Source organism: Sciurus vulgaris (genome assembly GCF_902686455.1).
Source record: "Sciurus vulgaris genome assembly, chromosome: 5".
In the NCBI taxonomy this organism is placed as follows: Eukaryota; Metazoa; Chordata; class Mammalia; order Rodentia; family Sciuridae; genus Sciurus; species Sciurus vulgaris.
The window spans coordinates 158,893,811-158,916,671 of NC_136465.1; the positions used below are offsets into that span (position 1 = coordinate 158,893,811).

General features: G+C 40.4%; 1 protein-coding gene across 15 annotated transcripts in view; it reads right to left on the reverse strand.

The window, feature by feature from the left end:
• Positions 1 to 22,861, reverse strand: part of ANKS1B (ankyrin repeat and sterile alpha motif domain containing 1B) — a 1,201,009-nt gene that overhangs the window by 50,582 nt on the left and 1,127,566 nt on the right. For 7 of the 15 annotated variants that reach the window (XM_079141351.1, XM_079141350.1, XM_079141343.1 and 4 more), the window contains 3 exons: positions 21,582 to 21,689; positions 19,362 to 19,541; positions 2,956 to 3,027 (listed from right to left, as the gene is read on the reverse strand). In XM_079141351.1, the coding sequence (XP_078997477.1) occupies positions 2,956 to 3,027; positions 19,362 to 19,541; positions 21,582 to 21,689 (360 nt within the window). The remainder of the gene's footprint in view (positions 1 to 2,955; positions 3,028 to 19,361; positions 19,542 to 21,581; positions 21,690 to 22,861) is intronic. The other 8 variants (XM_079141354.1, XM_079141347.1, XM_079141352.1 and 5 more) reach the window with 2 other exon arrangements.

The following is a 22,861-nucleotide window of genomic DNA, read 5'->3' on the forward strand; positions in this document are numbered from 1 at the left end:
CAATGGAGGAGCTGGGTGGAGTAGTTACTATATGGAATGGCAGAAGAGATTGAAAAATAAATAAGGATTTTTACCTCATACATAAAATAATTTTGAACTGTGAGGCCCCATGTTAGCTCTTGATGAAGAGTGCATTCATGTCTATATGATACCTACATTTCCTCAGGCAAATATTTCAAATCAATAATTTCCTGCTTTAAAAATGTTCATTAAAAATTAAATAAAAATCAAACAGACCTAAAAGTCTTTTGCCTGAAATAATGATTTTAGTCAAAACTTGTCTTTAATGAGAAGATCTAAACCTGGGAAATGATGCAATAATATTTAATTAGAAAAACAAAATAAGAAGGAAAAGTTTGGGGTAGGATTCTGTCGTGTTTAAAATTTTTACTGACACAATGATCTTTAGAGGGCCTAAGTAATTATAGAAATGAAAATGACTCAAGGAAATTTTAATAGATAACTTCAGGCTATTTCTTTAGAGCTTAAAATAGTGAAAAAAAATCTTTCCTTTAGGTTAACATAGGTAAATGCTCATGGTATTCCAAGAATTTGGTCATGGCTTAACACCTCATTCATTTGACATTTATTATTTTTTATATGTATCATTTAAAGTCTTTTCAGTTTTTTTTGTAAATACACAGAAGGACATCAATTAAACAGAAAGAAATGTCCACCATTAACTATCTCTTCAAACTCAAATAAAAATAGACCTGTACATTAAGGGAAAACATAATTTGAGGTTAGAGTTTTAAATGGAGAACTGATTCTGTCTAACAGGTATTTGCCAATTGCCAACCATACATTCACAGTCTGGCTGAGTTTGAAGAACTATGTAATTGGGCCAGATCTAAAATAATATAATCAAATTAAATATTCTCTTATACCACCAGCTGAAAAAATATAAAGCCACTAAACAAATTTAGATGTAACATAAAAATTCATAAAACTCTACAGATAGGGCTGGGGCTGTAGCTCAGTGACAGAGTGACTGCCTAGTACATGTGAGGCACTAGGTTCAATCCTTAGCATCACATAAAAATAAACAAATAAAATAAAGGCATTCTGTCCATCTATAACTATAAAAACAAACATAAATAAATGCTTTAAAAAAGTCTACAGATCAATTTTTAATGGATGACAGATTATAAAATGCAGCTTTTAAACTTTGCATTATTTAAAAAAGGACAGTAAAGAGCTGCAAGTTTTTAGTTCATCTACACCACACAGCTAAGGCAAATTCTAAAACAGATCATAAGCTGTAGCCCTCTCCCCAGAAGGGAAACTGAACATTACATATTCTGTATGCTCTGAGAATACAAAGGGGAAACAATCTCTATATTCTCATTTTCTTCTTCAGAAAAAGATTTCCTAAGGATGTCAGTGAATAATTAAAAGCCATGATTATGATTTAGCCTCTAACATTAAAAGAAAGGTATGGTATTTTTCAAGCCTTGTATCATTTTTCTTTCAAAACTTTTTAAAATTAAGATTTAATTGATTTTTTTAATAGAAGCTTTAAAATCTTTTCTACTAGGAACTCTTCCCACCTACCTGCTAGTAAATTTAGAACCGAATATTAACAAACATTATTCTCTATTTCTTTAGAACACTTTGTGAAAAACTAATTTTAAATGATGATTGTTGCTTTAAGGTTTTACTTTCAATAATTCTGACAAATTCCAGAAATGGGTTACCCAACAATATGTAAGATCTATGTGATTAAATGTACTTTCTGTAGTCTCTAAGGCTTTGAAAAATACCACATGTAACTCTATGCCTATAAATTTATACATATATTTGGATAGAATATCAGAGAAGGTCTCCTATAAACATTCACAGACATACAAAAGCAGATGCTGCAGTAATACTTTTAAAATGTCTTCGAGAATAAAGAATGCTTCTTGGGTCAAATGCAGTTGGTTAGACTGAATTTGCTATTTTGATGAAGAGCAGAGATGGCCACTTCTGAACACATAAAGGCTTTAGTCAGCATTTACGAGTTCATGAACTGCTGGGTCCAGGGAGCACCAGTACCAGGCAACATCAGTCCTCAAGAAGTCCCATGCACAGGAGGACGGACATGCCTGGCAGGGTACCCTAATAAAGGCTCCTCGCATGCCACCCCAAGAGTTCTGCTCAGTGATTCTCAACCAAATGTCTCAACCTCTCAGATAGCAGGTCATCCAATGGGAAAAATTGTATAGAATGTGAAAACGGTTGTGCTTTAAAATACCAAAACTTTAAAAAAAATTACATTAAAATGTCCACTTTCCAAATGAAAAGGAAAATTTCTAATATGCAAAGGCAAAATGTGAATATTTGAATATTAAGCAGCTCTGAGTAAATTGGGTCACAATTTCACACACATTCCAAAGACCAATTCTGTATTGTCAAATGGAAAACGGCTGAGAACCACCTTAGAGCTGTCACAGTGCCTCTCCCGGGCTCTCCGCCCACATTTGCATAAAATGTATACAGAATGTCATGCAAATCATACTCAAGAATTTCTCACAAGTAAAGCTCATGAATCCTTGAGAATCATTGGACACAAAGGGCTGAATAACCCATGGACACGGGGAAGTACAGAATGAGAAGGAATAACACTGATATATACATGTGCATATATATATATATATATATATCAATTTACCCTTTTCCCTTTTCCTGTAAAAGTAAGTTAACACAGACGCCCAGAATGAAAGCCAAAACTCACGTGGGACAGATTTTAACCATAGACTTTAAAACCAAGTATGTGTCTCATTTCAGGACAATGTTTACACACCAACTAGTCACAAGGCACAGTGAATGTATAATAGACAAAGAATCTCAGGAGTCACCAGACATTACGAATTTTCTGCATTGCCAGGACATAGTACCTCCAGCTGTCGACAACACTGCAACATACTACATAGCGCAAGTTCAGGAAGAGAAAATAACCATGTGTAACCTTACATTATGGACCTGATGGATCGCTGAGAAAGGAAATCCAGCGTTCTGATTCGTCCATATCTCACAGACAGACGACTGCTGATATAAACAGAAAACTATCTCATCTTGTCAATATTTAAAACATGGCAGCTACCAAAGTAGCATCCAGCAAGGGAAGGAGGAAAATAATGAAATACCAGAATCACAGTTCTTAAAAAACAAAAAAACACAAAAAACAAAACAGAAAACCCTCAAAGAACATTTTAGGATATTCCAGGCTTAATAACTAACTTCCAACTTATTCTTTTCCTTTAAAGATATTTTTGTGTTGGCTGGGAGAGAAAAAAGGCCACAAGTGCATTAGTGTCACATTAAGGGAAATTACCAATGAAGTCATATCTCGGGAAAAATGAAGCATGTTTTACAGTTGCCAAAAAGAAGGGTAATACCCTCCCCCTTCACGTTGCTACTTTCAGAGGATAAATATTTTCATTAAGTTTAACAAAGATGGCAGAAATAATCTTTAAAACATTTTTATTTTCTTATTTTCAATGACCAAAACAAGCAATACGATAAAATGACTTTCCCGATTTAATCCTTACTCTACTTGGTAAACCTAGAAGGATAAAATGGCAGCTGGGTTACCAGTGTCAGTCTGCCACGCAGCAGCTGGAGGGGTGGTGGAGGTGGCTGGAAGAGTCCAGAGTAGGGAGGTACTACAGCAGGGAAGCTCCTTTACTCTTCCTGGAGCAGAAACTCCTGGGAGCAGCATTCTTGAGCCTAATGCATCACTCTGAGTTTGGGCTCCCCATCACAACGCTAACGGCCTAAGGCAATAGCGTTTGCTCAGAACCAAACACCAAACTAACAATGCCTCCCCAGGAGTTACAGCAGAAACCGCCAAATAACCTGACCAGCTCTTGGCCTGACCTTCCCAGAGTTCACTACCTGAAAGGCATCGTTCTACAAGACACTGTGAACTGTCTCACAGCAAATGGCAGAGTGCCTAGACTCACTCGGGAAACACCATGAGCATCCCCAGAATTCACACGTGGACCAGACAGAGATCACTGCAGTAGGGAGCTAAGGATACACCCCAATATGGCTTAGAAACCTGGCGAAGAATTGTATTTTCAGCCAACTGTGGAAAAGAAAGCTTAGCTTAGCCCTGTTCAGGTCTCCCCACCACTGTCCTCCAGGAAAGCTCTCCATAAGTTCCACATCTCTCTGCAGTTACAACAGCATCTCCACCCACACCTGTACTTTTGCTCTGTGGCCTCTGTCATCTGGATGGCTTGCTGTGGACAGACTGCCAGGTGAATGGCACTGTTAGATTCCCCAGGGTCTGACCAAAGGCACTTCCGGTCACCTCCCACACAAACCTGCTCTGCTATTCTTGGTTCTTCCTCTAAACTTCAGGCCATCCCCCCACCCCATGACAATCTTCTTCTTCCTAACTTTCAAACATTAGTTCTCTAGAAAGTCAAGTTGGCTCATTACCTGCTTTGGCCTTGTGTCCATTAGATGTTACCTGATTTATTTTTATTTTATTTTTTTGTCATCTGATTTAAATATACAGTTGTCCCTTTATATCTGCGGGGAATTGGTTTCAGAAAACCCTGCTGATAGCAAAATCCAAGAATGCTCAAGTGCCTTATATAAAGTGGCATAGCATTTGTATATAACCTACACACACACATACACACACACACACACACACGGTCGCACAGATTTTAAATCATCGCTAGATGACTTACAATGTCTAATACAGTATCAATCCTACATACATCGTTGCTATGCTGTATTGTTTAGGGAATAATGACAAGAAAAAAGAGTGCACATTTTTGGTACTGATTCGACTTTTTTGTCAAACATTTTTGATTCACATTTGGTTGAATCCACAGATATAAAGCCCAAGGACACTGCTGGCCGATTATTCGAACTCTCTGCTTAGCTGGATTACTATCATAACTGGCACCAAACGCGCTTCCAGGCACCCTAGGCCTTCTGCACTCTCACTCACCTTCGTGAGCTAATTCTTCTACATCAATCACAGCTTCTACAACTTGCACACACTTCTAGCACCAGTAGTAACCCACAGACCACCTGCCACCCGACATGAAGATGCCAACATTCAGAGAGGTTAAGTGGCTTGCTCAGGCCACACAGGGGAGAGTCAGCTTGCTGGGAAGGTTCAGAAGGAGTGCAGGCCAGAAGGCCCCTGTGACAGGAGTATATTGAAATGCAGCCACTTTGTGGAACACTCTTAATTCCACTGGGGTCCAAACACCTAAACGTTTTATTGTTTTCATCATTACTCTAGAATGGGCCACGCCTGGTCTCTCCACCCCGAAGTCCACCAGGCACCTCCAACCTGGATCACATTCCCACCGGGCCCATTCTTACTGCCAGGCTAGGAGAGTGCACTCTGCCCCTCTCCCATGGGAAAGGAGGAAAAGTCACAGCCCTTTTCTTAGGGACTGCGACAATTCTCTGCCCTCCCCAGCACCAACTGATTTGCATGTAGGGACAGTGGCTGACGGTGGCAGGTGGGACTCACCACCTCTTCATAAGCTCTGAACAGGAGTCAGGTTGTTACTGGCAACTTACTCTTTAAAGAGTGAGGTACTGAGTTCGTATAGGACAGTACACACCTGACATGCCATGACATGAGTGCATCTCCTGACAGCCACCGAACAGTACCAGAGTTAAGGGGGGAAGAGAGGATCTCATGCCATACCTACACTGTTTTAAAAAATCCATTATCTCAATGAAGAAAAAAACTCACCCGTAGACACACACGGTGAGGAGAGTTCATGCACAGCTTCTACACATTTTTAGAAGTTATACTGAATACTTTGACTATTTTCCATTTGCAAGCTGTTTTAAATGCAGAAAAAGTAAAACCTCTATAATTTCTAATAGTTGTGTGCATCCGTACAAATGATGAAAAGTCATATTTAAACAGTTTAAAATGAAGGCAGTTAGTTTTTTTCTCTTTTAGTTTTTAGGATTTTTTTTTTAAGCAGATACGTTCCAGATTTCCCAGTCATTTTGTTGACAGTAAATAATTTACTGGATGCACAGGACAGCTGCTTTAGGTGGACCAGCCGTAACTGGTGTATTCCTGGTATGAAATGATGAAATGATTCCGCTCCTAGGCACAGGGCCATGACACTGGGTGCTGGAATGAATTTTTAAATGCAGGAGCATTTGAACTGCAGAAATTCATATTTATGAACATACTATTTTAGGGTCCAACATGCATTGAAGCACTGAGCTATGAAAAGTTTGGAGAAAGAAAAGAGAATACCAATGATAAAATCTCATCTGGGGACCAAATTCCTAGAAAAGCAGTGATTTAAATCTAAGTTTTAATTAATCACTAGAGTGCCTTCAACAGCATAGAATAGTTCTTGACCTACTTATTTCACCAGGTTGTTGCTCATGCAGCTCAGGTTAAGCTTCAAGAGAGAGGGAATTTTTCACAGCTAAATTTCTGGGGTTTGGAACACAGAAGGTTCCAAACACATTTACTGAATGAGTGGAGTCTTAGAATGGATTCACAAGTCCTTGTTCTTCGGTAAAGCACTATACAAAGGTCGCTGTTTGTTAGTCGTTACCATTTGTAATTGGTCTACTTTATTATTGCCAATGCACTTTTGGCAAAATGCACGGAAAATGAACTTTGCAGACTTCTGGTTTGAAGAGTTCCCCTGTTTCCTGATAAAGGCTGACAAAGAGCTGCCAAGTTTGCTGAAGACAGAAGGAAAGTTTGTCATAAGCACACCTCTACATCAGAGGGGGCTACCTGTGGAAAGCTTTCGAACAGTTCCAAAGAAAGGCTAATCACCTCTCTGCAATTTCATTTGCTTATTAAGGTTCTCTCAATCCCTTTTTCACATGCACTGCAAATGCTAACTTAGTTGATCTGAACCTGAATTACTATGAAATACAGATAGGTGTTAAGCGAAGACACAGAAGTCTTAATGTTTACTTCTTTGATGATGAAGTCAATACCCATTTAAAGGTATATAATTTTATCTTTAGTTCAGACCTCTCCTTGACTCTGAGATGTTTTCATAAATAACAACACACATCTCGCTCTTGGTACCATCTTGTGCCTCAGGTTAACATGGCTTCCATTCAGAAAACACAGCACAATTGTATACAAATCTAATCACAAAATAAAAAGAATATTATTAGTCTCCAAAGTTATTCTCCTAAAGGTAAACTTCTTTTCTGCTCAGTTGGTAGCAATGCAGTAGTTTACAATAAATTTCTCTCCTTCATCATCTGTTTTGTCCTCTTTGCTGGAACATTCTCAGCAAATGCTACAACATCTTCCATAAGGAAGTAAACAAGCTACTCCCTCTGCCAAACACCACCTTCTGTCTCCAGTTCAATTCTCTGTTCTTTAAGCAAAACTTCCCAGAGGTAATTGTACACTGTACTTTCGCTTTCCTGTCCTTACCTGAGCCACTGAATTGGAAACAGCTTTTCATTTTCCTTGATTATATGACACGTTTCATTACTCCTTCCAGTTACCAGCCTTTGTTGCTAGATCCTGTTTTCTGACCATCTTGGGAGCACAGTCCTGGATCCTTGGCCAGTCCTTCCTGGCTTACTGGGTTGTCTTGCCCAGTTCTGATTCCCCAGTTTGTATCTCCAGCCCAAACCTCTCCCCTGAGGTCCAGACTCAGCATCCGGATGCTTCCTTGACATTTCTACTCTGACATTTAATGGGCGCCTCACCCTTAAATGCCCCAAACCAAGCTCCTAATGCCCTCACTTCTGATAATCATTCTTATTTCACCAAATGGCAGCTCCCCTCTGCCAGATGCCCATTCTCAAAACACCAGAGTTGTCCTTCCTCTCATAGATCACGTCCATTCACAACACATCTAATGGAATTGCTCACCCTCCTCTCACGTTCTGGTCTCAGTTACTGCTTCTTTCCACTTGGATTACTCCATTTGCTTCCTAACTGGTCTCAGTACCACCCTCCCTGTTCCTTGGGGTCTATTCTCAATTTAAGAGCCAAAACAGTCCATTTATAATGAAAGCCAGATTGTGCCACTCAGTTCCATTTAACTGAGAAGGAAATTTCCAAGTCCTTATGGTGGCCTGCAAGGTCCTCCGTCATCTGGCCTCCTCATTGCCCTCCTCTCTGTTCTCGTCTCCTCCAGCTCTTCTTCTGGCTCACTCTGTAACTGACAGTCACACACTCTTGCTTCAAGGCGGCGGCCTTTGTCGCTCCTTCCTGCATACACTCTGGGCTAGCTCCCTCACACCTGCATGCTCTGCTCCAGTGTCACCTTCTCAGAGAAGCATTCCTGAGCCCCCCAGCATCTTATGGTCAAACCAAGGCTGGGCTTTCCACTCTGTCAAAGGATTTTTCTTTAAGCCAAGTGTCAAGTCTGTAAAAAGTTTAGAGCATAACAACCCATCTCCCTAGCCCCCTGACATCCCTCCGAAGAGTTGCAAGGTGTGGGTCAAAGTGAGTAGGGACAAGCCCTGATCTTAATTGATGTTCACAGAATGGGAGGTGCTATGGACCTGATCCTTTCTCCACTGTCAGAGCTGGTGGTGAACTAGGATTGAGAGTCTGATGGTGGGTCTCCCAACCGGGCAAACTAAAGACTGCTCCATCTCCTGACCCATTCCAATTAGGCTCTGGACACCTTCTGGGAGTCTGCGGCTGTTGTGTAGCTAGTTTAATAAAGGAACTTTTATGAATAGGGCCCTCCGGTCAGATTCTATCAGAGATGAAATTTGCTGCCTTGTTCTAGCCATGGGGGAGAAAAAGACTTTTCCTCTTGTTTCCTGTTTGTCACAATGCTTTCACCACTTCGGGGTGTTCAGAAATTGACCAGAAAGAATTCAACAAGAAATATGAAAGGTGCAGAGTGAGAGCTGAAGGAATAATGAAGCACATGCCGTCTCTCAGATGACAGTGCTTCTAAAATAAAACAAAAACAAACTTGAAAAGCAAACAAAACAGCTTCAAAGGCAGAAGAAAAAAGGGCGCTCTGACAGAGGACGCCTAGGCCAGTAGCCAGCAAATGCAGCGGCTCCTTGGGCAGATACTTGGATGAGATGAGATCTGTCAAAAGACAGAGTCAAACAAATCCAGCACAGTCAAGCAACAGTGCATCAAACACCTCGGATGCACATTTACGCCCAGCAATGAGGGCTCTGCTTCTTCCATAGGCACTAACTGAATCCTGCTTGGAAATCAGAAAATCGGAAACTTTTGTTTCTTCTGGGTTACCCAGAACGGACAGTCCTCCTCTTCTTTCAAGTGAGTTTTGAGAGGCACATGCTGCCCTCTAACAACTAGCTGCATGTGATTTAGATTCTTCTCTTCAGCTGCATTGTCAGCTTCCCCAGTTCAGTGTATCTATTTCTAGTTTTAAGAGTGAAAGAAAGGAATGCACTGCTGACCCGTTTTAGAAGAGGTGAGCTGTTTTATTTGCAGAGAACTCTAGACCCAAGAAAATGCTGTTTCCTGTTCTTTCCCCACCACTCTGAAGCATAGCCCTTCTAAAACTTCATGATCGTGACCTTCCTCTTAGGTCTGTGGAGAAGATTCCAGGATGGATCAATAAGCACCTGGTGGAAAGGAAAAGTCAGGCCAGTAGCTGTTCCAACAACATCTGCATGTGTGACCCATGATTGCTGGTGTCAGAATTAATCCCAAGGCAGGAGGAAGCGAAGAGCATGTGTGGTCTGATCCTAAGTCCACTGGCATGGTATCAATGACAACACAGCCACTCAAGTTTAAGGTCTTTCTCTGCATCCCTTCCCCCTCCTTCTTCCCATCCATTCCCCTCCCCTTCCCTTGCTTGTTAACTCTGATTGGGGTTTTGATAGCACTTAAAATAAGCCCTCAGCTGCCCCAGTAGGAGAAAACCGCTGATTGACAGCACTCTGGCTATTCATTTATAGGGATAATCTACAACCTGTACTCCCTAGCATGATAGTTGTACCCCTAAGTGCATTACACAATTATTTATGAAATCGCTTCACAGGAAAACTGTAGAGCAGAGGGGGAAAAAGGGAAGACTGTCTGTGCATGCGAGATCTGTCTTCCTGGTACCGCAGGAATTTAAGACAATTGGGATCATGCTGTTTATGGGCCATTTTACCGGTTCTGCTTCAGAGTTTGGATGCCATCACTACTGATTCAGACATGTCTCAGGACCAGTCAAAAGCAGAAATATTAACAACTTATTCAGAAAAGCAGTGATCAGCACTTTATCATAACATGAATTGCTGCAGAGAAACTAGATTTTTGCAAAATAATTTTTTTTTTGTCTGAAACATCTCTTCGAAACATACATTATGCTTCTTTCTTGCAAATCAAGGCTGTCATTTACTTAAGCCCATTTATTAATTACATGTTCAACATTTGTTTCTTGCTTCTGGTTAAAAAGGCATTGCGCAAAGTCATCCATTCAGTGATGTTTATTGAGACCCCACTATTTCCTCATTTTATCCTTGTGAGAAACTTGGAAAAACAAGGTCTACTTAAACATTCATTTTGAACAATATCAATCTAAGAGGTCTCTGCTAGAAGCCTACAGAGTTTCCCCCTAAGCTCTACCTTGTTCAAAGTTTCACTGAATGCACTGGAGGACCACTTGAGAGGGACAGTTTTTTTAAGGTAAGTTTTATGAATTAGCATTTCTACAGCTGGGAAGGATCATTGATATACTGAGGGACAAGCAAGGTCTAAAAAAGTCGCAGGATTACTGGACAAACAACTTGATGAAACTGTTTTCTTTTGAAAGGAACAATGTAAAATGTAAATCCAAACTGTTGAGAGCCGGAAAGAGAAGCATGGCCCGTGGCCATTGATAAAGGCTGGGGAATTTTCATAAAGAACAGCTGTGTAAGAATTAAATAATATGTTAACAGTGTTCAGCATGAACATCAAGAAAGCAAATACACCCAGAGCTGAGGAATCAGGATGCTCCCCCTTATCAGAATAATACTGACAAGGAACTGGATACGTCCACTACCTAGAAAGTAAAACATCAAATTGTCTTTGGTTTTAAAGGGCTATTCTCAGCAGAAGGGAGCAGATTTATTCTTTGTTATTTCAGAGTACATTAACTATGTAGGAGAGTTCTAGGAAGACTTCTTTTGTTTCAATATAGGACATAAATTGTATCAATTAGAACTTTCCAATGAAGGGACAGTTGCAAAAAGAGGAGAGCCAGTTTTCTAATGACAAGCCGAAGCAGAAACGTGTGGCTGTCAAGAATAAGAAAGGGGTTTGCGTCAATTCAGAGACAGTACTACACATGTTTCCAGGTCCCTTCACACCCTAAAATTCCCTGCCATTCCTTAACAGAAGTACACAAGAATCTTCTAGCCAATAACACATACGGATAAATGCAAGTTACTGCAAATTTTGTGCTTCTGCATTCAAACCTCATTAAAATAGAGATCTGTGCAGAAAGGGTATTACATTACTTCACAAAGGTTTACATGAAGCAATTGTTTGTTACCTCTGACTTTTAAAGAATGAAACACTGGCTGTCAAGAGCTAAGGATTTTCTTCAAATTCAATGTTTATCCATTTTACCTCGGAGGTTCAACTCTCTGCTAACCCTGCATTTATATAAGATATTAGTTATTATTAATATAATTTTTGGAGGAACTCAAAATATTGCATTGGAAATTTTGGGGATTTTAGAATTTCTAGAATGTGTTATATCTGCTGGTACCATTTGTGGAGACAAACTGGGACCTTCTTCGGCACAGTGGTTCAAGTACAAACTAGAAGCAACACTGCCTGGTTTGGATCCTGACACCATGTGTTATGCTCTTGCCTCGAGCAAGCAACAGAAAGACTGCATGTCTCATTTTCCTCATTTGGAGGTTGCATTAACCAGTGCTAGGCCTGAGGATGACAATAATGAACTGCCAGTGCTAAGCTAGGTAGGGGATATGCTATTGTTTCAGGCAGTTATTTCCCTAAAAGATTTGAGACCATGCCAGATTGTGTTCAATCTGATTTGTCCTAGAACCCTGTTGGTTTGTGGTGCCCAAACCTAAGGAAAAGTAACCTGGTCAAAAAGCATTACAGCGTGCTCATTACAGGGGAATAAAAAATGCCTCTATCTAGCCAATATACATTTCATTTTTGGAGGGGAGGGTATCGGGGCTTATTGAACTCAGGGACACTCCATCACTAGCCACATCCCCAGCCCCATTTTGTATTTTATTTAGAGACAAGGTCCACTGAGTTGCTTAGCACCTTGCTTTTGCTGAGGCTGGCTTTGAACTCACGATCCTCCTGCCTCAGCCTCCTGAGCCACTAGGGCCAATATATATTTCTACCAAAAGAGAATGCAATTAATTATATTTTTAAATAAAATATAATTATATATTTTTAAATATACTAATTAAGTGTGGATATCAATCATAAATCCTTTCCCAAAGAGTTCCAAGGCTAACTAGCATGGATAGGAACTTCTTGGACAGTGTTCCCATTCATAAGAGCTGCTATTTCCACATCAACGGAGAGATATTAGTTTGGGCTTACAAGCTAGAAAACAGAAATAGTTTTGTAAAACATAACTAAATACTATGATTTTTTAATTTAAATACATTTATTTTCAGTTGCAGTTCAAAAAACATAATTTAGGAGAAACCTAGAAATTACCTCAAAATAATAATTTTTAAAACAACTCAAATGTATGTATTCAGAGTTTGTAAAATGCTCAACAAATACTACTTCGTTTGTGCCTTAAGAAGGAACTATATAACTATGATGTACTAATAAAACATAAAATTATAACTAAAAATTAAAAAAAAAAACATTATAATAAAAAAGAGAACTAAAGCTTGGAGTAGCTAAGGTGCTTGTTCAAGGTAATAGATACCAGAGATGGGATGTTTAACCCTGATCTCATTACTTCAAATCTGGGCATTCTTAAAAGTTCATCAAATTAAATATGAAAAAAATGAAATCAAAACCCATGTGATATAACAATTTTCTATCAGACATTGTTAGAACTGGAAAGTCAAAGTGAGTTTATTCAGCTGCTCACTATTGCTATTTCTATCTGCTTAGAAACTAGTCCCCCACCCCCACCAGTGATGCCCTCCTTGCTTAAGACATCTTGAGATGGAGTGTTACATGCGTCCAGAAGAGTCCTTACTGATATCTTACTTCAGTCATATGCCAAAAGAATTAACTGAGGCAGAACTGCACAATCAGCCCTATTTCCTTTGGACATTAAAAAACCTTTTCTTTAACACTGGGAAAAGAACAGGAAGCGGGAGAAGGAGAATAAGAGAATTCTTCTATTCTTTAAAATTTAGCAAGGTCAGATTATAACAGTCAAAACTCTGACCTGTGGACTCAAGAACAGTACTGAATGTAATGAAGAACTTTCAAAAAACTTAACAAGTGGAAAAATAGCCTGGTGTGCCTCTTTGAGAACAAGCTGCTCAGTGTCAGCAAGTCTAAGGCACTGCTAAAAATCACAAGGTCAATTCCACTGAAATAGGATTTCATATATTGTCATATTTCTTATTTATTCAGTTGAAGATAGATCTTCTATGTTGATTAAAACACACACACACACACACACATACACACACACACACACATACACACACACACACATACACACACACACACACACACACACACACACACACACACACACAGGGTTGTGTTTTAATTGGAAGCAGTCACCTGGGTCAGGACCCAGCACTTGGATGGAAGGTGGCAACATCAGAGCTTTTCTAGCAAAAGGACTGGAGGTGTTTAGGGCTGACTGGGCTCTGTCAGAACAAATTCTAGTTGTCTCATTTGCCTCCTTGGTGGACTTGACAGAAAATGAGAGAATCCAGACTGGGAAGATGAGTATCAAAACCTAAGAAGAATCCATCCAAGCAGCTCTCTCAAGTCTTCTGATTATTTTATTTAAGGCTGATGTACAGGATTTACAATCGTAATGAACTTTCTAATCCCCACTTGGTCACAGTGAGGGCAGGGTGCATTTTGAGAAGAGGCAATGAACTAACCGTGTGAATGAACAAAGTGTGCAGACTTCAGGTCTAAGCTCCAAGTACCACATCACCTCTTCCCTTCTGCATGGTGTGATGCCTTTGGTCATGGGTGGCCTTTGGTCTAGAGTTCCTGACTTGAAACAGCGCATAGATATTATCAACATCGATAATGATCTCTGAAGCTGGGGAGTCAGCGTGTCAACTTGACAAGCTGTCAAGTCGGAAACTCCTGATGGAAGAGCTTACTGAGTTAATTCTTCACATTCTTTTTTGGTTATATTTTATCTGTCTGTGCTTAAGTATTAGGAGTTGCTCTTTAGACCTTCATGGAGGAAAATTCTGAAATTGTGGACAGGCTGAGTCTTTCCAAGTGGCAGTTATGTGATGAAGATCTAAATTAAAAACTAGCCACTTACTTACAGACATGAAAAACTTTCTGCCGTAACAGTAATAAGAAAACTTGTGGAGTTTCAGGGGGAAATTACTTCATTAAATGCTGTTCCTTTCAACCTAGTTGCGTTATTTTCTGAAGGTTCATTCTGTGTATTCCCATAATGCCAGAGTGATGGGTAGAATTTTGGGGAAAAACAGGCTTTTTCCTCAGGACAAATAGAGTAGGATAAATTACAATCTCTTCTCTTTCCAGAGAGGGCTAGGTGTTTGCCTCAAGTCTTTCTGGAACATCCATACTTCTCTAGCTAACACTTTTGTATACTATGCATTTTTAAAAAGTTCTAAGTTTTATTTAAGGCAAAATTCCTCTCCTCATTTACTGTTTTATGTAACCAAGTTATAGTAGTAACATGTTATTACCATAAGGTATCTTTTGCAACATGCTTGTACAACTTGAATCGATGGAGGATTCCTTCTATCCTATGCTTTTCTATGCTATGAGGGCATTTGGGGTAGATCCCTCTGAATCATGATGTATGCTCCATTGTAGACTTCGTATTTACACAATTAAGATAATCAAAAGAAATATTCCAATTCCATTCTCAATATACATTCTCAGCATGGATAACACTGGAATAAAAGACAGTCTTTATAGACTGCTACAGCCACCTGACCACTTGCCTTTGGCATTAACTGGTCTTGCAATGAGTCAAGGACCTTTGAATGAGGGAACGACAGGTGATATGCTAGAATTTATAGTCATCTACCTGCCTCCCTACCAACCTACCTATCCATCACTTTGCACTTTGTATGCTTTCACATACATTATCTGATATACACAAACCTGCAAAGCAGGCCTCGTCCACATTTCAAACATAAGGAAACTGAAGTTCAGAGACACCACATGACTTGGTCCAGGTAACACAGCTACTTTTACCAGCTATGAGGCACAGCACTCACCCACTGCGGCTCCCTTACAGGCTATTGAGAGGATTAACCATGACACCATCGCAGGCAGGGACCTGGAATCGCAGGCAGGGACCTGGCCAAAGCAGTCCTTCCACATGGCTTGGTTTCTACTTCCCTTTCTTTAAATCAAGAGAATGAACATTTGTAGAACTAATATACGTAAAGTGCTTTCAGATAAGGAAGTAATTGATCTAGTCAAACTTATTGTTACTGTTTAGATGAAGAAATATTAGACTGTCAACCAAACTGACTTTCTAATGACTTAGAAGCAATTTGGAAAAAGCCTTACGTAGGCCTAAAATATTACCCCAAGCAATACTGTGGGTATTTCAACAAAAGCATTCAAAACACAAGGATTTGTACATTATGAATTTTCCTCACTAATATTTAAGCTAAAGTTTATAAAAAGATAAGTATTTCTCTTATTGTTGAGGAGACTTTTCTGCTTTGTAAAAAATACACATACTGTTTCACTTTTCCATATGTATTTCTGTGAATTTAAGCCTTCTATAAATAGTCATAAGTTTCCACATTTGAAAAGTTCATTCCTTTCTTTCATCAGTCTAGAGAATGAGGTCCCTAAACCTTATTAATTCCATCACTCTCTTATTCACTGGAAGACTACTTTGACTTATTGAGAAAAACTTCTAAGGACTGAAATTAGGTCCTAAATAGTGAAAATAGTTTCTTCCTTCTGTTGTATTTCCCATATTTATATTTACTATCTAATTTCCACAGAACTCAGAATTAAATGCTCATCTGCCATGTGCTATGTGCACATCAACGCTGTGTAGGACACCTTGTTTGTGCTAAAATGAGATAAACAGATGTTGAAATACTCTGGAAATTTAAAAGCACCATGCACATTAAGGTATAATTATACAAATATGAGTAACATTCACTTATTAGGGTAGGGAAATGGGGAAACCTTTCAGAACTTTTGGGCTAATGAGTCCAACTTAGAATTATAGGCCAGAGAAGCTGTTTACAGCATAGTAGGAAACTCATTGTTCAGATAAGTTTACATCATTACCTGCAGTGGTTTAAAAATGCTACTAGCACTGAGCTCAGTTTTGTTTCTTCCACAGTTCATTTAAGACAACTCCAGAATATTGTTTATACCAGAACGAAAGCAAATGATAGTCATAATATTAGCAAATCTCCTACATTCCAAGACAGGTATTTTAAATATTGGTTCAAACTGAAAACAAGCAATTAAATACCACTGACTAATAATAATAATAATCATGAATGAACAGCCTGGGGAAAACATTTTAAGTATTTGCTAACAAGTAAATTTAAGAGGTAGAATGGACTTTAAATTGATGTTTAACACGCAGCATTGGTTTTCTCACTTAAGCAAACCCCCAAACATCTGTGAAGCAGACCTTCATAAGGCAAAACTCCTATGGGTTACCACAGCCACCAGGGGCTTAAGGGTTCTGGCCTAGGGCTAGAATTCCAAATCACTGTAGTGTCAGCTCAGCTGAACATGCAGAAGTGGAAGGGTTTCCAAGAACATCAATCTGTCCCGGTGATTTTACTCTCAACTGCATTCTTCTTTCTTTAAGTAAGTAAGAAAGCAAGCCTGAAGGTGGACTTCTGCATTTTAGTGGGAAACAGTGATGGGCTAGGCAAGCATTAACCAAGCTACAGTAAACCTCTTGGGAGGAACCCCTCTGGGAGAAGCCACAGACACAGCTCTGGTTGGGAGGAGGTATAACTAGCGACTGCATGCTTACGGGGATTTTAATTGCTGATTCAAGTCTTAAGGAAGACACAACTTTATTGGCTTAACATATAACTCCAGGGAAGAACATGGTCTAGAGCAAATATTTCAGATAATTAAAAAGCAAATGATTTCAAAAATTATTAGAAGAATAAAGAAAAGGAAGATTAAGAAAAAATATCAACTGAGTGCTCGAGGGGCAGGAAAGTCATATGAATACAGCTGTTCAACACAAAATGACCGAGTATTCCAGGTTTTAACAGGTTAAAGCTTTGAAATGACACTGTTTTTAAGAGAGATGAATGCATTTCTCCAGGATTCTTTTGCCTTGACAAGATAAGAACATTCTCAAAACAAATTTAAAAACTGCAATTAACACAATCTAAAGATCCCAGAATCCTTTTTTCTTATCGATCAGATTCCTGTAGTGCTGTCTCCTATTTTCTCTGCAGCTAAAGTGCTGTATTGAACTGCAGGATTTTAGAAAGCTTCTAATAAGCTCTTGGTTGCTGATGGAGCTGATGTATCAGTCATTCGACCCCAGTTAGCACAACCGGTGGTAAACAAGCACACGGAGCTGCGCTACAGCTCACCTCGTCACATCGGCATCAGCCTCCTTAGCTCACTCAGCTTCTTGCTTTTCTTACCTGGGCAGATAAAAGTTTATTCAATTTTCTGAAGGCAAGACAATTTCTAAAAGGATGCACTTCTGATTGGAGTGTTAGGTCAAAGGTTTGGGCTGTTCAGAAAGTCCCCCTGTCCCTGCTTGGGAATCTCTAGAAGAAATCCTGCTAGATTATCTCTGTGTGTTCAGACACAGGCAGAGAGTAATTAATTCTTCTTAGGAAGAAAAACTGCCCTATCTGGAGAAATTTCATAAATTACAGGAGCAGCTGAGACAGGTAATTCTGTCACGGAAGCTGACACAGTCAATAATAGCTAACGCTCATTAAACAACTATACTGCCTTCCCCAGGGAAGATACGGGCTCACAAAAGTCCAAGTTTGAACTAATACATAAAGACCGCGTGGTTCAAGGTTAAAATAAGCCGTGTCTCTGAAATGCTGTCACTGAAAAGATTGAACCATGTAAGTGATCCACAAATACTAACAAATAGCAGGAAATGAATGAATAGCCTGGGGGTAAAAGCTTTCATACTCCTTATTTAAAAGAACTTCATTGAAAGCATAATAAAGATTTAAAGACAATACATAACAACAGATTGGGAAAATTATTATTTTCTTGTCTCTTCTATATTTTCCATCTCCCTTCAATCTCCCAACAATGCCACTCACCGAGAATAATTCAATATTGAGAGTGGAAAGGAGACATAGTATCCCAGTTCCTCTCTCTCCAAGGCATTTACAGGCAGAATAGCCATGGTTTCTAGAACATTCTCTTCACATTTTTCTTTTGTGAGTTGTGGCAGAGAATGTTTATCAAAGGCTTTTTAAAAACAGAATCTCACCAAACAGTTGAGAAAAATATTTAACAACCAAGGCAAGGCAATTACAGTCAAATTTTCACCTCGAGATTCTCATCTTAGGTGTGGGAGGCAGAAAGAAGACTCTTAGCACATCATTTTGAACCTAGAATGAGGATGAAAAGAGTTGATTCTGCCAATAGTTGTCAATGCATCTGATCATTGAATCTCAGGCAATGCTGCAGAGCTAGCTGCCCCACTAATGTACCTTGAGAACAGAACCACTGTTCAACTACAGCTAACTGAAGCTTCTGAGCAGAGATCCCACGACAGGCTAGAATGGACATACATACCAAAGAGGAAAGGTCTGACAGAGACAGAGCCCTTGTTTCAGGTGGCACTATCACTTTCAACTATTCCAGGTGAGAAGGTGATACCACTAGTCCCAGTAGTACCATTCTACGTAACAAGGTAATTAACATTGTATAGAGCTAGTTGCCTCCCCAACTTCTGCCCTGTTATCCAGTCAACCAACACTTTAACATTTAGAGTTTTATAACCCATTTTAGTATCCATGGTGAGTGGATTCTGCCGCAGTATTATTCCCTTTAGTGCAAAGACTTGGGGGTACAACAACATCAGGCATGATTTCTTCAGTAGGAATGAATAAAAGTGATATGTGTATACATTCCTCTCCTGGAAAGCTCTGTTCCAGACTAGTTCAAGGGAGCCGGTAATGAAGGACACTTTATAAAAATGGTAAAATTCCAGTTAGGCATGGACAAGAAGCATCCATTGTGAGCTACTGTTCAATACTTGAGTGCGTTACCTGGTACGGGTGAAAGGCAAACACATCACAGAGGCTTTGGAATACCTTACCTGGGCCATCTGCCTCTCCAGTTTTGATCGGGGAATATCATCAAAGTAGTTTTCATTTCTTCTCCTCCTTGCATCGCCCTGCATGATAATGTGAGGAACGTCTAGGGAGCCACCAGTGGTGTAAGTGCTTTGGCTAAGTGATGGAGACAACTGAGGAGGAGTGTGATTACCACTGGGTTCCTGAATGGAAATACATCATGAAATAAATACCATGTTCTTGTGGCTCACCTTTGGTTTCAAAACTGCGAAATACTGACAAGACAAACTCTGGGGGGTAGGGACTTGTTTTTTCAATCAACTGAAAGGAATGGATGATATTTCACTGTTTATTTTATTAATGGCATGATCAAGTCAATACTACCCCTCCCTAGTATTTCCGATCAAAGGCTTAAAATACAAAGACTCAGGCTCTGTTTTCTTAAACCAGCACCATGGTTACCTCAGGAGGGAGGCCCGCTTCTGCCAGGCACCCTGCACACTATCACACGAATTTACGAGGGAAACGGGGGCAGTGTGTCCTCACCACGGTAGATGCCATGATGAGAAGCTAAAATGGGACCCAATGGGTCTTGATCCTCCACCAAAGAGTCGTCTGACAACAGGACCGGGAAGAGGACACAGCATGGCAACACAGCATGTCACACGACATACAGACTGCAGAGCAATGCATATACTTTTCGATGGCAAAGACAACTTGAGCTAGAAACTGGCCAGGTATAAGGTAAAGGGAGGCAGTTGGTCGGGCTCCAGTGCTTGCAGGTAAGAAGAGGACTGGGATCAGACCGAGTCTGTAGACCATTTATTTCTCCCTGAGATGTTATGAACCTCCTTGGATGGATTTAGGTCCAAAACTTTTGCTTGGGAATCTCTGTCTTTGATCAGTTTGCTGTTTCCTTAGTCTCTTCTGGGGACTTAGAGTGAGAGATTTAGAAGGGAAAGGCCAGGGCGCAGAGTACACAGCTGGGAGCTCCTCCTCTCAGCCGTTATTCAGCATGGCCACACTGACGGTGCCTACGGCTTCCTCCCCTTCCATGCAGCAAACAGAGGACAGGGCAGGTGGATAAGCCCTTTCTAGCCTTACCCCCCATCCCCAACCAATTTACTGGAGGCTCCTCTGAGGAGGGGGGAAAAATGAGTCCTATTTCTACTTTGACTGTTCCCTAAGCCCTTAAGTAGCCTCCAAATAGCCCAGTGTATCCCAGCTCCCCCAGTGATCAATTTTCCTCCTGGCTCCCTCCTGAAGTCAGTTCTCCTGCATTCCATGAAACCTCCGTGTATTTTCTTCTCCTTCAAAGCTGAATCACACTTAACATGTTCACAGCTCCTGCCCTGCCTGACCCTCTGCCGCCCTGTCGCTTGCTTGTCGCTTGCTTGCCGCTTGCTGAAGTTCATGATAAGAGGCGTTTCACGCAGGCAGTAATGTCTAAGGCCACGCTTCTGTTTGGCTTGCTATGGCTACTTTTTCTGACACCTGCAGGAAGGGAATCAGAAGCCATCAAGGGCAGGACTTAGCACAGAGAATTGAGTGGGAACTCTGCCTTGCCAGAGGGATCTTGAGTTTTGGATGAATTTTAGAAAAGATCCTGTCGGGTCATGAGAACCAGGGGCTGGCGGTTGCTCCCTGCCACCGCCATTTGCCTAGAATTATCTCTCTGCCCCATCTTTCTTGTCCTCCTTGCCCATCTACTTTACCTTCTAGGTTTCTCTCTGGTTTTTCTACCCCATAACTCTAAAACATAGCTGAAAGGGATACATATAATTTATTAAATAACATTTTGGATTCTCTGTTTTTGATTTTTGCAGTGAGTAAAAATGGTCAATTTTCACTTCTTGAAAACGGAGGACCCTGAGGTTAATTTTAAATTGATCTTTACTTAACTATGATTCTTGATCGATTTCCTTTCTGTGGGCTTGAAGAGTCTCACAGAAAACTCATTTCCTCTCTCTTGGTGTAGATGGGAATGTGGGCTACAGGTGAAGGAACGGTTGTTTAGAGGAGTGGTTTGTCAGACTGAGTCCCATCATAGATAAATGTCTAAATCTCTAAAACATGTATTCAAGTAATTGGCAAAGGCAAGTCCTGTTTTAAAGGAAGATTGTTTTTTATACAGATAAGCTACATAGCAAACAGCCTATATTTCTATTGCTTCAGCCATTTTATTGCCCAAAATAATTATTGGGGATGGAGGCAGAGAACAAAACGAACGTGGTGGCACTTACCCTGAGGGTGATGGACCGAGGGGGCTTCTGTGGAGGGTCGTCGTGCAGCCTGTCTCCCAGAGATGCCAAAATGCGTTTCCTGTGGCCAATCAAATTGATTTTTAAAACCTGAAACAACATGTATTTGGGTTAAATATTTCATTTGAGAAAAAAAATACATCTTTATATGTCTTAAAACATGAGGAGTGCAAAGTTAGCCTTCTTTCTCTGTGAAGGATGGAGTGTGAAGTCAGAAGGACCCTCGGGTCCAGAAAGGTAGGAAGGAGTAGCACCCAGCAGATCTGGGTGGAAAGAGAAAGCAGAGAGGGTTCTCCTTGGCCTCCCACTGTGATAAGAGTTACAAATAAACTCTTATCACTAACCAGCTAACAACTCTCCAATGGCTTCCTGTTGCTCTTAGAATAAAATCTGAGCCCTCACTTGGCCTCAAAGTCAATAGGTCTGATTCCCTCTGTCTCTCTCCATGCCCTTGCCTCCCTGCCTCCACTCAGGATGCTCAGTAACGCAGGCCTAAGAGACCATGCCTTAAACACCCCATACTCAATTTTGCCTTGGGACTTCCAGCCCTGCCCATCCATCTGCCTGGAATACTTTTGGGATAACCAGAGACTTCTCATCCTCCCACTACTCAAACATGTCTCCACAGAAAGGCCTTTCCCTGCCTGTCCACAAAAAGAGCTTCACCCCCAGCCCCCAGCATGTTCTACCCTATGACCCTCTTTGTGTTATTCTTTGAAATAATTTTACTTACAGGCTGAGTGCACATGCTCCCGACATGTGCTTCCTGAGAATAGGGCACTAGGATACACTTATCCTTATTCTTTTCCCAAACCTAAAGCAATGCTCAGAAGAACAGCTCAATGAATAGGAAAGAATGGATATTAATAAGGATGGAAGCAGCAACACTGGAGTTAGAATCAAGCACTGCCTACTTGATTGAGTCTCTCTAGGACCGAACTTTCAGTCTGACAGTGCGGCAAAGGCATCTGTCCAGGAGATGTCAGAGGAAACCGAGAGCTGCAGGGAGCCTCAATCCCCAATTTGTTCTGGAGCTTTACAAACGCTACCCCTTCCAACCTCCTAACACCTCTATCTAGAAGATGCCTTCTTGCTTTACAGATTGAGAAACTGGGCACAGAGTGGTTAAGTAACCCATCCAAGAGCCAGTCCATGGTGACTCTGAGATCTGAAGCAGGTTTGCCCAGTTACAAAGCTCATTTTTTCTCAAAGGCATATACTGCAAAGTTTCAGGACATCTCTAAATATAACTGAGTTTTTAA